An 18395-nucleotide genomic window follows, 5' to 3' on the forward strand; every position below is an offset into this window, starting at 1 on the left:
CCCTTACCTTCTCTTTTTTTAACCACAAACTGAACATCCTGTGTTGGATGAAATATGTAAAGTGATTTTTCTGTCCACTTTACTTGGACGTGATTTTATTAACTGCCTGTTGCTCAAACTGGTGAAGAGATGTAAGAGCAAGTGGGGTATAAGAAGAAGAGGGACTGCTCTGATGGAGTTGAACATCTGGTCAAAAGGACAGGTAAGAAAGAGCTGCTCATCCCTATCAGCAAGAGAGAGACAGGAAGAGAGGGAGAAGGGAAAAAAACAAAGAATTGTTATTATTGTTGTCTTTATGGAAATGATGTCAAACTGGGTGACAAATAGCTCAAGGCCTCAGGCTGTGTACTTCCAGTCCCATTGAGAACAAACACCCTAATGTGTACTGCTACACAACTTCCACTTAATGTGTTTTATTGCTGGTCAAACAAAATAAAACAATGTCAGTTCATTTAAGCTGATTTAACACTCATACATTTTTATCACTTATAGTACTTACTTATGTGCATGGATACAATGAAGACGGTACTCATATGCTTTAATCTATCAAGACATCAAGGGGGAAATTCACAAAATAACTGCAGTTTTTGCGACCGCTAATGCTGCAAAATTGAAAAAAAAATAATTCACCAACAGCATCGCTAATAGCTGCGCAGTTAAAGTGAGATTTGTAGTCCACAGAGAGTTGGTGCTAACTGAAGCACGTTTATAAAGGATGTCAAACCTAGACTCACCAGGGATAAAGGCAATAATTCATCATTGTGTGATTCCAAAAACCCAGTCTGTTAATTATATTTTGATAATCAGGGGTTAAACATGTCCGGCCTGTTTGAGGGCTCAACTCCGGCACATAGAGGCACATTTCTTCCACATGTTTGGAGATGGGTACGGGGCACTTACGCAGGACAGAGATAAGAGTGTTATTTTTTCTGGATGACCTGCTCTTACTGGCTCGCTCCAGGGAGGAAGCCGCGTTACAGATAGTGAAGCATGTATTGCATCTGTCGAGTCTTGGTTCACAACGGTGAGAGTGGAAGTGAATATTAGGTGACAGCTCTTCACTGCAATGAGACACAAAACAGGCAAATTGCGCTCAGCTGCAGATCTTTAACGCTCTTGTTTGAATCAGAACTTGAGACTTGGAAGATAGCGTTTGCAAATGAAGCTCATTTAATTGTGCTACCAGCGACTATAAGACAAGCCTCAGCAGACACATGGTCTTGTGGTTTTATGTGGTTTATTTGATAAATTACATATCTCCCTGATAATTGACCTTAAAATAAAAGGGAAAAACCTGGATCTTTGTTTTTTTTCTAAGAAGACAAAAAACTATCCATAAATATATGTATGTATATTGATATGACTGAGCTTTTATGTCCATATATTTCACAGTGAGCAACTATATTATTAACATTGCCAGTAAGATTTGAGTGTTGGTCGTAGCAGTATTTTCTAGAATGGTGCGATGCTAAATAGTCAATTAAACAAAACAGTACACTTAAACTGCAATTACCATTTAAAACATAAAGATAGTTTTGTCATTTGAAGTTAACAATTCTTATTTTAAACAATTCACACCTTGCAAGAAAAAGCAGTCTGTAGTGTATACAAAAAAAGGGAAAGGTAGAAAGCACTGGAGGAGGAGGATAAAGTACAGCCAAGTGTTTTATCCTGGAGTTTCATTTAGATATTTAAGCTGCTTTATTAATTTTTCAGTCCAGTCAAGGGCAGTGGAACAAACTGTAAACACAACATTAACATTTCCAACTTGAAAAGCTGCTGTAGCAAAATAAGTAAACTTTTTTAAGCATTCATCGCTATTCATGTGCAAGATACTCCTTGATCTCCTGGATGCACTGGGACGCATCATCAGTGATGTGACCTGGGGTCATCAGGTGTTTTGTGTCTTTCAACATCAGACACCCCCGCCTAGGCGACCCAGCCGGGGTTGATTAGGCCCCGACTAACGTCCCAGTAGCAACCGCCCACAGATTATGTAGTCACCTGATGAATGTATGACCAATATTCAATGTAGTTTTACCTATTTTCAATACAGGGGAGCATTTAGCAGCTAAGGAGCTGGTGGGAACCAAAACAGATACTTGCTTTATTTGTCTGCCAGTTGGTGCTTAGGAGCTAAAATGCTACATGGCTCTGAGAAGAACCACAGAGTTGGGTAATACCTGTCTCTTGCTTTGTCACAAGTGGCAACAACTTTCACATTACATGTTCTTGTGGGCCATTGTAAATATGAAAATGCTGATTAGAGCAGCTTTAATGAAATGTGTGAGCTAACTAGCTGACTAGTTTGCCTTACTGTATACCAGTGAAGTCCTAAAGAGTCCAGGACATGTAACGCATGAACATAAAAACTCTTAATGTTTGAATACTCTGGACTGATCACCAAAGACCCTTTAACAACCTACAGTGTCTGTCTAACTGACCAGCCACATCCTTATTTAAAGTGGCTTATTGCTTCAGTACTGTCTCCAATATGTAGTCATGTCTTTCTTGTGTTGTGTAGTGTTGTCTGCAGAGGGAGATTGTCTTCCAATGTGCTTAGTGTAAATCCAGTGCCACACACTGTTTATTGCATGACAGCATTGAGATACAGCGCCAAGACCCTGTCTAATGTGCTCCAGGCAGTGTGGTTTTGACGCGTTCCCTGACCCCCTGGATCACCCCAGCCCCCTCTGCTGCTGTTGAGAGTATTTCTGATTTACAAGTAAAGCACCGGAGAGACGGATAGAGATCATTGTACAAGACGAAGGGGTCGACTGGGGGAGAGCCAAAGCGAGCGTGGTGGTTTTACCAGTCGAGAGGGGGAAAGTGGGGGATGGCAGGGAGTGACAGAGAGGAAGAGAGAGAATGATCAGTGTATTGGGAGGGGGAGAGGAGATGGCAGGGAGTCAGAGGAGGAAAGAGAGAGTTGTACTTGGAGAGGGGGATTGGATGGCATGGAGTGAAAGGCAGGTTTCCAGGCCAGACTTGAGCTGCAGGAAATTATTTATGAGCCTGAACAAGATGATGCTTCTGCTGCCTATGATGAAAAATCTGTGTGTGTGTGAGTGTGTGTGAGTGTGAACAGTATTACAGTGATAGAAGCCAGGGGGCAGAAGGCAGAAATCCCCCTTTCACACACACACACACACACACACACTCATATACACACGCACACTCACACACAGACACACGGCAGTGTTGAGCCTATTAATGATTTATCACTATCTTCCACAAAGGAGAGGAGAACAGAGGGGGACTCTAAGACAGTCACGGGCCTTACCCTTGTGTCTGTAACATACGATGACCAATCCATGTGCATGCACACAAACACACGCCCCGAGTGCAGGCCACAGTCACTGTGTTGTATTGATTATCACATCTTCTTTAAATGAGATTGCCTCCTTCTTTTACTCACAGAATAGGGATAATGGCCAGTAACATGTGTGACTGTGTACCTGTTTGTCTACCTGTCGATTTGTTATTTTTACTGCCTTTTATCTCTTTTAAATCAATATGCCTATTACTACCTGCACCTTACACCTCTACTTGTTGCTCTTTCTGCTGCTTTGTCCACATGTCTCTCCCTTCACGCCTCACTGTCTGTCTGTTAGCCAGTTAATCAGACAGTCTGTCTCTCTCTTTGAGAGTGTCTGTTCATGGTGTTAGATGTGCTGTGCGAGGCTGATGGATGGTGTCTGTGTCTCTGCCATAGGGGCTCATTCAAAACCAGGTGCACTGGCTTCTAAAGGACTTTAATTACAGAGAGAAACCACATCAGACATGTGAACACGCACACTTGTGCACATACAGGCATTCACACAAATCCTGCGTCAAGTCATGTGATGTCGTTTTTGTGATGTGTATCTCTTTCTACTTGAGACTCAGAGGCCAGGTGCAAACATGTTTGGATATAAAACTAATCTGCTGATCGACACTTGAAGACAGGATTTTATTGTTCATATCTGCCCAGCCTTTCAACTCTTTTCATCTGAAAGCACAGGTTTTTCCAACTTTTTTTAGCCTGGGGTTCAAAGTGCATAAATCTTATCTGTCAGCCCTGAGATAAAGAATAAGGGAAATTTTTAATTTACCCCGGTTGCCATGAAGCCAGTCGGTCCTGTTGAAACCTGAATAAGAAGAAGCAAATCATGTTAAAAGCGGAAACCTCAGTAAGATGGGATAAAAAGAAAAACTGTTAACAAATTAGAATCCAGGAAACTGAATTGAAGAATGTATGTTTTGCCAAAGTATTACGTCAGTGTTATTGTTCTTAAAGTTGTAATCTCAAAGATCTCAGTTTCTTTTTTTTTTGGCGGCACCTATAGCGATAAATGATAATTGCGGGAGCACACTTCCCAGATATCCAGACAGTGTTGCATGTGTGATGTGTGCACTGTTGGCTCCGGCTGAAACGTTTGTAACTCTTGATTTTCCTCTCTGACGGTCGCTTTCCTTTTTAGACTGTTTGCCTTCATCTGAGTGTCGAATTTGTTTCCTTTTCTTTGGATTTTCACTTACTGTTGAAGTTGTATCTGTAGTCATCGATCTTTTCTTTGTTTGTTCAGCCATAGTAGATTACTGTTTACTCGCAACACTTGAAGAGACATGAAATGCATCCGCTTACCTCCACCTCTCTGGCAGGCCAACCACTGTTGGCTGATTTTTTCCGCGAATGTCACCACAGACAATTAATATTGGTATTAATATTGGTTCCTCTTCCTGTTTGAAGTGTGAAGTGAGAATATACAAGTGTGTATGTTATTTCATTAGATCTGCCCCCAAAAGTTCCAGAGGGCTGAACTGTGTGCTCTAAATCTACCAAATTTCATGCCCTGACTGATTTAATAAATATTTATGCCATGATCATATTTTAGTTTGATCTGATTGGTTTAACACAGAGCAGCTCTCAGCTCCCAAAAAGCAATTGCATTGTGTTAAAAAATGTGCTTTAATTAATTTCTTCAACTGTGTCATGTGAAATTACAGATCTATCTTCATGTACCTGCAAATTTGGCAAACTTTCTTTTGTAGAAGATCTTAAGTGACCTTTGAGCAAAACGATACTGACAGCCATTCCTGAAAAATAATCTTTAGTTTCTATATGGTCGACATTTTGGAAATAGGAGGTTAAAGTAGGACCCTGAGTGTAATATAATGAGTGTGTTTCTCGGATGAACTTATTTCTTATGCTGGAAGAAATTATAATGAGTATAAGGTTCTCATTCCTACCTCTGTCTCCTCCATTTTTCTATCTTCATCATAATGATGGAGTCTATTGCATGAGCTACTTGTTTCTCACCACATGTAAGAAAAACTCCCTCACCCGTCTCTCTCTCTTTCTCTTTCTTTCAGTCTTCCCCTCTTTTCCCTTCTCTGTGTAGTTCCTGGCAGGGCTACAGTCTATTAAACACACAGACAGTGGGTGCTCCCCCGTGGGCTCATTAGTGAGCTGGCCCACGCGGCACAGGGAACGCTGGAACAGACCATTCTGCCGATTCCCGGAGGGGTGCCTGAGGATTCATTATGTTGTCGTGCTACGTAGTCCCTTGGTGTTGAATGCACAAAATGATGTCTTATATTAGATTAATAGATAGGTTATTTAAGCTGATTTGAGTCCCCATGTGGCTTTGAATAGAAAGTGTCTTTGATTTATTCAAACATTTTAAATAACCAGGGGTCAAACAAAGCCTGACCACTGATGCATTGTTAAATGTCAGAGATGTTTCAATGAGCGAGACAAGATATTTCTCAATTTTAAAAGGTTCACTTTGGTTTTGACATGAGTTTTTTTTGCAGAGAAGTGGGGATGTAATTTGCTGTTATTACATAGTGCATATTTTAAGACAGCTGGGATTTCGTGAAGTCTTTTTGTGAAATGAAAAACATGGTTTGAGAGATAAAAACACAGGGCGTGACACCTGAACTGATCATCTGCACTTTCTGACAAGTCAGCTGTAGTCGCTTTGAATAAATGTTGATTATAATAAATTCCTCTGGTGAGTTTTCATAGCCGAAAGTATCAAACAATTCCTGCAACATAATCCACATCTGCTGTCCATCCATATCCTGAGGATGCTGCAATGGAGAGCTTGAGGAGCAGGATGAGATGAAACATTTGCATGTGTGTTTGCTATATTTAGCTAAAACCGTACCCATTTGAAGCATACTGAGCACACAGATGGACAGAGGAAAAGTGTATTACTTATTTTATAATATTTTGGTCCATTATTGATAACATGAAGCAGCTGTGTGTAAAAAACAAACATAAAACAAGCTTTTGGGGGAGATTTTCAATGGAGTTCATGAGTTATTGTTGGATTTTGTCTTCAGTGTCTCATTTGTTAAATGTTGTACATTGAATATAAACAGGTTCTGCAAGGTGGTGTAGTGGTTAGCGCTGCAGCCTCACAGCTAGAAGGTTCCTGGTTCGGATCCCAGCACGGACAAAGTGGGCCTTTCTGTGTGGAGTTTGCATGTGCTCCCCGTGCATCCGTGGGTTCCCTCCGGGTACTCTGGCTTCCTCCCACAGTCCAAAGACATGCTGGTTCAGTTAACTCTAAAATTGCCCATAGGTGTGAGTCTCAGCATGAAAGGATGTCTTCTATGTGTCAGTCCTGTGATTGACTGGCGATCAGTCCAGGGTGTACCCCACCTCTCGCCCAATGACAGCTGGGATAGGCTCCAGCCCCCCGCGACCCTGAACAGCATAAGCGCCGCGGTATAGATAATGGCTGGATATTTACACAGATGCTTGGACAGTCAATGCAGTTATGTGTGAAATATGCAATAGTTAATCACTGTAATAATGTCAACATATGTCAGCTCAGAATTACCATTATAGATTGTCACTGTGAAATAGATTTTCCGGCTGTTAATATGAACCTGAACCACAAAATACAGTTAACTTCTTTTATGAACGGCTCTATTGTATCTCATATCTAGGGAGAGAAGTGTGTATGTGATGTAACACAGTGAAACACAATAATAACCTGACAGAGGCAATCACTTCTGTTCTACTTCCTGTCTTTCTCCACAATGACTTTCCTGGAAAAACTCATTTCCTCAGCCGCAGAGATTTCATTAGCCTGGCCCTATTGTCTGAACGCAAACAACTGTTCCCTACGCAGGCAAAGGTGTGTGGGCACATACAGTATACACATAAGCATACACACACAAACACCTGCACACTAACTCAAACATACTCACACAAGAACACACTTACACGTGCAAGCTCTCATTTCTGTACGGAGGTGATGTTGAGAGCTAATCTAATAGTCAGGTTGTGATTGTGTTTGCTCTTTGTTCATTTCTGCCTTTTGGTTTGTCACATTTTTCACTAATCGAGTTTTGAGTGTGTAACTTGACAACGAACCAGAAAATGTGTTGCTCAAATGGGCATTATATATGTTATATGAGAAGTGATTTCAACTCAGAGCACTTTGAATGATGTACAGATGCATACACCAGTACGACAGCTGAACTTTCTATAAAGTATATTTGCACAAACAGAAGACATCCAACACTTTGTTGTTCTAATGGTAATTATTTATACTGGCCCCTGTGGATAAGCACAGGCTTTTTAATACTGTAGAACAATATTATGGTCTTTTGATCTGTATTGCTCTTTGCATGTTGACTATACAAAGGAGGGTCATTGGGGTCGGTGTTGTAGCCGTTGGTTTTTGAGCAACTCATGGTCCCAAATCCTTTTGCAGGATGGTCCTTAAATTAAGTAAATGCATTTTCCAAATCTAGTTGTCAATATGAACCTGAATTCCTCATTATAGTTGATAAAATATACTTGTTAAAATCATCACTGGTCATTGATCTAAGGTGGTTATGTTTAAAAGTGTCTGTCTGTCTTACAGGATGACTCCACAGTCCATCACATGGCTGCGAAAGCCATCGAGAACATTTCTACCACTGTCTCAGGCCCCTCCCACCACCTGTTAGGCCCAGAGATAGGCTCCGCCCTCTGGTACCTGTTCACTCACTCCACTGTGGAGGCTGTCAGAGTCACTGCTATCTCTGTAAGTTCACATGCATGAAAACACACGGTCACTTATGTGTACAGATACATATGCTTATAATCTTTTGGACCTACAAATACAGATAGACATAAAACACACAGATAGACTGCCAAATCATTGCCGTTAACTCAAGCAGAAGACATAAAAAAGGTGTTGGTAAAAATTTGGATTTAGTTTTTTTGAGTTATAGATAATTATGTAATTTGATCTAATGTAATGTAATGCTATTAAATGTTATTAAAACACCTAAACAACCTTAATCTATGAAAATGAATGACTTTCTGATGTTAGAAAACAAGAAATGACTTGTTGCCAATCTGGGAACTTACATTACCCATCAACTATTAGGGATGTACAATATTATCGGCACGTTATCGGTATCTGCAGATAATGGCTTAAAAATGACATTGGTATCGGCAGATATGTAATTTTTCTGCCGATAAAACAATGCTTTAATTATGCCTAAATGCTTAATTATTCTTTTTAAGTCACTTACTTAACAACAGGGACAAGAGCAACATGTTTATCTGTCTGTGTCTGTGTCTCTAGTCTCTTTCTAGGCTAACCCGGGTGGTCCCAGCAGCTTTCTTGGCAGTGATTGACACCTGTGGCCCTGCAGCTATTTTGGAGGGTGTAGGTGGAGCAGGGGCCAGGGTCCAGCAGCACCTGCTCACTGCTATGGCTTCTGCCCTACTCACCTCACGCATCCAAACACATCGCGTCACACAGAGCAAGGTAAGTCGTCTGCATAAGAATTTGAAAATATAGTGAATTATAAATACAATGACATACAGACTACATATCAATCAAGACACTTAAGCACAAACAACCATGTCATTTTAATGTTATGTTTTCTTTAAATTGCTGCAGAGAAATTCCACTGCAGGTTTAGGTGGTTAAATCTACACTGGGAAGAGTTTGATTTTCAGAACGGTTGATAAGTAACAGCCCTTATGATGAGGTTTTTTACACAGGGATGTAAAAATGAAACCACATCAGCATGAGGAAGAAACATAACTAGCTTCACATTCTGAAAATCTTCACTTTGTGCTACCCGGTAATCTCTCCTCCTCTCTGTCTCTCTCTCTCTCTGCTTCTCCCTCTGTCTCTCTTTCTTTCTTCCATACAGTTCATGAACTAATGCTGAACTGTGCATGAACTAATTTGTCAGGAATTACTTACTTAATTTTTCATAAGACAGCCCATCTAGTGTGTATGCAAAGTGCTAATCTTGGAAATGCAGAGGGGCTAAAATTGATTTGAAGGTTTTTAAGTTGGAGTCTGGCATTGGTAATTGACTCTGAACTGAATTTATTTGCATTGAGCATTTCCAATTTAACACCAGAATACAAACTTAGTACTTCAACTCTGCTCTAATTATACACTGATATGCATTCACCCCCCTCTCTCTCCCCTCTCTTTCCCCTCTCTCTCTCCCCTGGCACAAAGACAGACAGTCCAAGAGTTTGTTTACACAGAACTCTGTCTGTTTGTGTGTGTGAGTGTGTGTGTGTGTGTGTGTGTGTGTGCGCGCATGCATGAAAATACGCTAATTTGTAGAGTGTGTCAGTATCTGGGCTAATTGGCTGAGTGAATGTGCTGCAGCCTTCTACTTCAGCAAAGCATTATGGGTAGTAGGGAGGGACTTATCAGCTAGGCACACACTACTGGGCTTTGAAATTAATTAACTTTCTCTGTCTTCCCATAAACACTCAGGCATGCACATTCTTTCACATAAAGTCACACACACAGACACACACAGACTCAGTGTGTGTGCTGTTGGTGATAATGATAATGGTAATGAATGTTGGCCAGTCAAAATGTTTCGTTGCTGCTGCTGAGTTTATGCTGAGTGAATAGATGTTTAAAGTAGCTGTGGGCATACCTGTTTGTTGTGTGTGAACTTGCGTGTGTGTGTGTGTGTGTGTGTGTGTGTGCACATCATGTGATAATGTGGAGTCTGAGCTGATTAATTTTAAGCCTGTTTGTTGTCACAGTGACAGAAAATGTTTTTTTTTTCTGGACACCTTAGGCCAAATGTTTAATTGAATAATTCCTCATTCATTTGAATATATTACATGGATACATTGCAGAAATATCTTTTGATGAGATAAACTTAGAACATAGCACAGCATACGCTAGGCAAACATATTCTCCCTTCATACTCTGAATCAAGCTACTACAATATGTGTGCTATGTTGCCACATTAACATTTATGTGATACTTTGCAGTGGTAAAGTCTGTTCCACACCGCTGTATCTCGGACTGTACAGCGGCAGAAACATTCACAACCAGTCAGGGACTATTGCTTTATTCAGGTGTGTGTTTGTTCTATTGTAGGATTTGGTGTTGAAGGTGCTACGCTGTCTAGAGAGTCCATCCACAGTAACAAGAGCCAAAACACTTCTACTGCTACTCCTACTAATACGGGACAACACACACATGCTGCTTTACTTCTGTCAGAACAGGTAAATACACACTCACTCACACCAACACATGCACACACACAGACAAGGCCTCTTCCTCACTAACATGTAATTTCAACATCCTCATAGCCAGATTATCTAAGATTTTTCTATGTGACTCACTGAGTAAAAGCTAGAAAGTGGCTTACATTTTTTCAGTTACTTGAACAAGTATGGTTTTATGAAAATTGACCATCTTCTATGGGATATTTGAATGCCTTCATCCTGAAGGCTGCAAGTCTCAACTATAATTGCGTTTTGTTAATAAAAGATACGCTCTGTCTAACTGCACTGTACAGAAAAGTAATAACAGAAGAGTGATGTGTTAGTGTGTTATCTTACAACATAGTATACCCCCTACGCCCTCTGACTATACTGTCTGAGTGTGTCGAGTTTTGGACCAGTGAAGCTAACTCATAACTCCTCGCAGTCTGTCAGACTCTGGCTAATTAGTTTCTCTGGAATGTAGTTGCCCATGTTCACACATACACTGAACTGTCGGGGAACAAACAAATAGCATTTGTGAATTCCATTTCAGGGAGGGATTCCCATTTAATTATTGAGCTGAAGATTTCCAAGTTTACTCTCTCAGCCTGCTGCACTATAGCTAAAACTAAATAACCTCTTCAGAGTGCAGTGTGGAGGGCAACCCTAAATTGTGTGCAAGGTTTTTGTGGTGTTATTTATTTATTTATTTATTTATTTATGTATAAGAATTTGGTATTGGTACCAGTCTGTATATTTGTATTTGTGCAACCACAACAAATACTTAAATAGTAGTTGATGTTTATTACATGGTGTATATTATACTGCAGGGGTACTCAATTAAACTTGAAATAGGTCTCCCTCTGCCTCCTGACAGAATTATCAAGATTTAACCATAACAGGAGGATTCACTTTGTATTTTGATTTATGTCCACCAAAATTTATTTTATGTTTTGCCAAAAAGCAGTTGCAGTTAGACTTTTTCTCATGGTGAGTTTTAAAACAGGCAATGACTTTTATGAAATAAATAATATTTAAACGCACTGTACACTGATGGACTGCTGGAGAGAGGGAGGGGGAGAGAGAGAGGGCACATACCGGTACATATAAGAACAGAAGTGCGAGGAAAACTGGTCATGATGATGAAGCCTGATTTAGCTCTGTGTACCTCTCAGGTTTATCAGTGAAGTATTTGAACTTAACTGCAGCCTGGAGTCTCTGTTAACAAAGACAAACCGAGTGACAGTGTCAGACAATGTCTGCGTTTAATAATCGCCACAGTCACGGATCATATACGAGTCTGTTCAGTCTTAAAAGCTCGGTTTTCTCTACTGCTCTCATTTTAGAGCATGCCATGTCTACTTTTCCCTAACTTGCTTATTTTCTCCCACTGTGTCTCTGTAACTCTCCTGTCGGCTGGCTCTTCAGCCTGTATCTGTATTCTCACACACGGGTTTCCTGGACCCCCAAATCACCCCCAAATCACTACCGCAAAGACAAAAAAAGCTGCGCAGGATAAAATAGATGCACTTGTCAAAACTGTAAATAGGTCCGGTCTGGAGACGATGGCAGTTGGGTCCGGATCCGGACTGTGGTCCGTCGTTTGGGGACTGCTGGTCTAGCTCCTGCTATGCAGTCTTACTGGTTTAAAGTTCATTAAAAGTCCAATTCCATTGTGATATATTGAATGCCTTGTGAAGTAGATGCACACCTGTAAGTGTAAGAGCTTTTGATTTGGGCTAGGTGTTGTGCTGTCGCCCACTCTTAAGCTGCTTTCCCACTGGTTAAAAAACCTGCTAACACCCGACATTCAAATGACTCTGCTGTAGCCCCGGGTAATTATCGCCTCGGCTCTGATCGGCATTGATGGGAACACAAAGCCTATGTTGTTAGCTAATCTCTGCCCCCTTTCCGGCGTGATGCTATGCTCCATCGGTAACTTCTGTGACTCCTTGTCATCTCAGCTACAAATTCTGCCAATCTCCGTCCAAGCAGCGCTCGAACATCGTTCCATATTTGTCGCGCCAAGTTTGTTAGCAGACTGAAAGACCTAACCAACGTAACATCTTCACTGTTTACTAACCCTGTTTTGGGCGCGTTTGTGACGTCAGACAGTGGCGCAGCAGAAAAGAGACCGACAGGAGTATACTACATGCTAAATTTAGGTGGGAAAGGGGTATAACACAGTATTTGACTAAATCTGAAAACACTCTTAAATATGAAGTGATTTGTGTCAACCCTAACATTTCAGGTTGTTTCAAAGTTACAAGCCCGTTTTTAGCTTTCCTCTAAACTGTGCTTCCACTCAGCAACTGATTATATCTTGCATGTAAGGATGCTTACACCATGAAAAGCCCTGTTTGCTCTTGTGCACACTAAAATGCAAGGTTGGCATTTTCAGGTGCATAAACACTGGAGAGCATTTTGAAAAAGTTTTAGTTTTAGGTTTGCAAAACCTGCAGCTTATTATGGACTGAGAGAAAAAGCTTGAGTTTTCAAATCTAATCAATGTAGCATACAAATGTTCTGCAATAAACGGAGTTAAAGGTTTATTAGATTATTAACCAACACATTTAGCCAAACTTGCGTCCGTGCAGTATTTGATCTTGAAGCAGAGATTTCACATCCTGTTACAAGCACTCAGAAATTGCCTTTCAACACATTTGTCTGTTATCTAAAGCTGACTCCTTGTAGAAGGGAGACTTCCTTCACAAAAATGCTGCACTGAAGGCACTTGTACTCTGCGTAACCTTTGCGTTAACTAGCACAGCAGCCGAGGGAGTGATAATATAAACGTATGTACCCTGGACATTCAGTTTGTGCTGCTGTATATTGTAACTTTACTGGAACTTCAAATGGTTCATTAGCTGGTTGTCCTGTGTTTCACCCCACACTAACTTGCAATGCAGCTGTGAATGTGCATAGCCCACATGAGCAGATGCATATGCATGATATATATACATATGTACACAGGCAGTTCCCATGGTAATTTATGGCCAGTTGGTATTTCAGTTTGAAAAGATGCCCTAGATTACTGACATATGGATCCTAATAGCTGTCTCTCTCCCAGCTGTCTTTTCTCTCACTCTATCTCTCACTATTTCACCCTCTCTTTTTGCGCTGTGTTCTTTTTTTATTGAAATGTCTCTGTCTTACCCACCGTCTCCTCCTGTGTAGTTATTCTTTGCTTTCACTGTCAGACATTTAAATACATGACCTGCCAGGTTAGCTTGATGAAAGAGGAAGGTGAAGTTAAGTTACAGCTTGACTTCTTGACCCAACCTAATATTTTGAGTTTTTCATAAATGTTTTTATCCACCAAAAATGAAGTGAAAGTGAAAATGAGTTCGAGGCCACTGAGAAAAACTCTTTGTCACCTGCTAAAGGGCTTTCTTATGCTTAGCTGTGTGCTAGATGTGTCCAAGGTCAGTAATGAACAACAGAACTAATGGGTTTTGAGTTTATAGTAAGTTCATACTTAAAGTAATAATCTTGAAGATTTTCATTTAAATAAATGTCTGTTAAGTCACTATCTATCGCTGAATGAGGTAACATAATGGTGATTAAGCCTTTGGCCCACTGATGAAAGCCTTTGCATTTGCAGAATTACAGACTGGGTGTCTGGTGCGACTTTTGTGGAAAAAATCACAAGCGGCGCCCAGTTAGTGACGCGTTTTCCATCACCCAGCAGTGGTTGGTCTGCCAGAGAGGGTAGGCGGAGCTAAGCGGCTGCTTTTCCGGTCTCTGCAAGTGTTGCAAGTAAACAGTAATCTACTATGGCTGAACAAACAAAGAAAAGATCGATGACTACAGATACAACTTCAAAAATAAGTGAAAATCCAAAGAAACAAACTCGACGCTCAGATGAAGGCAAACAGTCTAAAAAGGAAAGCGACCGTCAGCGAGGAAAATCAAGAGTTACAACCGGAGCCAACCATGGACGTCACACATGCAACACTGTCTGGATATCTGGGAAGTGTGCTGCCGCAATTACCGTTTATCACTATAGATGCCGCCAAAGAGAATGAAACTGAGATCTTCGAGATTACCACTTTAAAATCCTGAAAGATGTCATTATGCATAATACATTGATGCACACTGTTATATCTCACTATGTAATGACCAATGAAATTAAAAAAGTCCAGCTGAAAATAGTTAAAGCCATGGAATCGAAAAAGAATAGTAGATGCTGTAGACAAATCATTGTGTGTCAGTGTCCTATATAACTGTGACACAGACATAGTCTGCAGCAGGAAATGGAAATAAAGAAGCATAATTACTTCATTATGGACTTTTTGATTGAGAAAATTCCCTCTAATATTTCAGCCTTGTGCCAGAGCATCATATAATTGATCTCCTGTTATAATAGCTTTGCTTTCTTACATTTAGATATGAGAATAACTAAATTCCTGAAAGTCTCATCAAAACCTGCTTTTACACATGAAACTAAAACGGAAACGAGTTATTTTTGTATCTCTCATCAGGTCTTTTTCTCTGCCTGTCTGCCTCTCTCCCTCACACACTTTCCATCTCTCTCTCCTCAAACTTGCTCTACCTCTCTCACTGTGTTAGAGCTGTCAGAGTTGACCTGCCTGTCTCTCTCCCACCGAGCACTCTGCATGATTCAACCACACACACAGAAACACGTCTTTCCCTCAGTCCTGCTCTCACCCAGGCACGTTGTGTTTAATTAGCTCCTCAGTGGCATGAAAATATGTGTGTTAGCGCGCGTGTGTGTGTGTTTTGTCTGTAGGAGATAACTTGCACAGGCCTCAGTGAGGAAGTGTCAAAATTGCCATTGGGAGTGGAGCGTGATGGCTTTCAACAGACGCAGACACACACACGCAGAGCTGGCCACTTGTAGGTCAGTTGTGTGTGAGTACTTTGTGAGGGTCCCACAGTGAGTGACAGAGAGGTGGCAAGTTTGTCTCTCTTTATTTAGCAATCAGGAAAAATAGCTGCAAGACTACGAAATGAACACACAGGCAGAAGTCTAGCAGAGAGACAGAAAGCAGACAGACAGGAAGCAGGCATAGAGCTGGTTAGAGCTACGGACAGGTCAGTTACTACCAAGACAGACATACATACACCATAGATGGAAATATATCTCCATAAGCATTTAGTATTTGCATCTGACATTAACATGTTAGAATTGGCATTGTTAGCATGTTGTACTGTGCTGATTTATATCCCATTGTACCTATGATGCAAACTAAAATACTGACCCACTAAACAGTTGGTAGCAGACTGAACCTTCATTCTACAGAAGAACTTGAACTGTGGAATTCACATTTGTTACAAACATTTTAAGCTAATATACACCAGTTCAATATATGTATAGTAGATTATTTTTCAAATAATGTTATATGTAGTTATACACTGCAATTTGAATTCTTCAGCTACCTACAACTGGTTGCCTCACTGTCCAAAGTTTGTCTCCTGATAACCACAATATGTCCTCCTAAAAGCTTGCAGTCAAAATGTACTTTATTCCCAGTTTGCTGTATAATACCTGCTCTATGGTTCTGATACAGTTTATAGGTAGTGAATGCAACCTGAGCTGTTTATTGTTGAGTTATTGTTTTAAAAACTCAAGATAAAATATGCTTGTTACTATTTTTTATAACCTTAAACTTTATATCCTTTAAAATATTCATGTATCAGACCTTCAAGGATCTTTGTCTTATTTTTTGTAAGCACTGCCTTATCAGTGTTAAATCCCGATTTTCACTCATTACTTTTTCTAAACTACAATTTTTTATGTTGTTTTCATTGTGAGGTATCATTGTTGATCCTATCAGGAGGCCAAACACCTCTGGGGACTCACTGAGAGGAACTGCCCACTGGGGAGCTCACCTCAGTACTATTTACCCTCCTGTTTTGTATATGCATTTACAACTCTTGTTGGAACGTTGAGGACATAAGCCAGATGGCTGTTGGTTTAGCAACTTCCATTCAAGAACAACAAGGAGGACACAATGGTCAGGAAATTTGTGTGTATGTGTGTCATGGGTTTTATGTTAATAACAGAGTTGGAACAAAGATGCTTGAATACAGTGCTTGAATTTCACTGTCAGTCCAATTGTCTGTGTTTTGTTCAAGCTTTTCTTTGCACTAAACCACAACAATTACAGAAAATCACTATATTAGCTCCCCTAAAATGCATTGAACCCCTTTATAAAGTAACAGTCGAGTGCTGGAGTCCATGTAGCTGTAAACTCTGGAAGCTTATCTTTTATGCAGCATTATGAGGACAAAATGCTGCATTAGTAATCCCCCTCTGCCTCTGCACCGTTGCCACTCTAAAGCTTAGAATCAATATTTGTTAACTAATATGACCTCTCTGAATCTCTCTGCATGTGTCCGCATTCACACTGTTTCTGCCTCTGCATGTGTTTCTACACTCATGTGTGGGGGTGTTTGTGTGTCAGTTATAAATATCAGTTAGCAGTGTCAACCTTTCCGCTCTGCTCTGAATTTGTGAATAGAATATTATTGATTACTGTTCAATACAAGCAGTCTGACGAGAATAAAAATGCTCAAACTCAGGGCTTCTCTGTCTGCCTATCTTCCCCTTTTTATACATCCTGTCAAAATGTTACAGCTCATTGACTAAAATCATCATATTAATGTGCTGCATCATTTTTTCTATTAGTCATTAAGTTGGTTCTGTGAGCTACTCACCACGAGTGGAGCAGTAGAATACTAAGAAACACTAAGAGCAGTGAAAGTCCAGCATCATGAAAACATTGATGAATCAGAAATGCTATGTGCATTTTGTGACATGGAATGCATGTGTCTCTTTCTAGACTTGTGATGTACCTGGAGAGAGACCTGCGCAAAGCCACTCCCCTCAGAGAGAACCCCGGCCAGTCAGGATACCTGTCTCAGTGTCTGGATATACTGACTACATATCTGATCAGCTCTGCACCACTGATACTGGGTACACTAAGACAAACTCAATCACACAGACAAAAACTTACTACATAACTGGCTTTATGTTTATACGTACTTGTGATTCTGCAGAAATGTTAATGAAATTGAAGTAATAGGAAAAAATATATATATTTGCCACTGGTGAAAAATAATATTCTCTTGTTTTTGTATTTTAACATTATTATATACAGTAGGTGTAAAAAACTGCATCTTTGTATTACAGTAAGAAACCTACTCTCACTTCTCTCATCCCTGCTCATCTCCTTTGTGTCCCCTTGTCTCGTCTCCTGTCATCTTCCTAGAGGACGTCTTATGTGCATTACGAGGTGTGATTGGGAGGAGACACCCATCTACAGCTCAGAGCAGACAGCTTAAACACACTTTGCCTACAATGTCTGTCGTGCTTGAACTTGTTTCATCACAGGTAACTTGGACCAAAACAAAGTTTTTTTCATTGTTTGCGTTTAATGTTTTAGCATTTTTAACTGCAAGGTTATCACCATAGTGCGTGCACCTGTTAACAAGTACAAGATATTTATGATGCACTTCAGATGAGGGTCAGATACCTGTCAAGAGCAGCCACTGTGTTAATGTATACAAAATTTGCAAGAGAAATGATGTTATATGTGCTAATGCTCTTCACTTTCCCCCTTTCTCATAGCTGCCGTATTACCCCTCCCCACCCCTTGTTTGTGTATTTGACCAACTCTCTGTCTTTTACAGGTGTTTAGATCTCAAATTGTCACTGAAGATTTTCTTGCTCAAATTGGATTGCTGCTGGTAAGTGTCCAGTGAAACAGTATTACCAACAGTCCTGTTTAGATAAGGACTCTTCATTGTTTAAAAGCACAAATACTGACTATGGATACAGCACTGAAATTGATAAATGGCTGACACCTGTAAACCATCTGTTTAATCTTCAACCTTCCATACCACCAAATGCAGATGGACTAGACCTTAAGGCAACGCCCTTAAT

The 18395-nt window shown here is 40.4% G+C and overlaps 1 protein-coding gene across 1 annotated transcript in view; it reads left to right on the top strand.

Annotated features, from left to right (window-relative positions):
* The window catches only part of ulk4 (unc-51 like kinase 4), an 84279-nt gene that overhangs the window by 22970 nt on the left and 42914 nt on the right, over nucleotides 1–18395 (top strand). Inside the window, exons 19-24 of the mRNA XM_069656585.1 lie at nucleotides 7872–8033; nucleotides 8583–8768; nucleotides 10374–10501; nucleotides 17293–17426; nucleotides 17722–17843; nucleotides 18143–18199. Of these exons, the coding sequence (XP_069512686.1) occupies nucleotides 7872–8033; nucleotides 8583–8768; nucleotides 10374–10501; nucleotides 17293–17426; nucleotides 17722–17843; nucleotides 18143–18199 (789 nt within the window). The remainder of the gene's footprint in view (nucleotides 1–7871; nucleotides 8034–8582; nucleotides 8769–10373; nucleotides 10502–17292; nucleotides 17427–17721; nucleotides 17844–18142; nucleotides 18200–18395) is intronic.

This window comes from Semicossyphus pulcher, unplaced genomic scaffold (genome assembly GCF_022749685.1).
Source record: "Semicossyphus pulcher isolate SPU_LCO1_2020_fin unplaced genomic scaffold, fSemPul1.0.p SCAF_9, whole genome shotgun sequence".
Classification (NCBI taxonomy): Eukaryota; Metazoa; Chordata; class Actinopteri; order Labriformes; family Labridae; genus Semicossyphus; species Semicossyphus pulcher.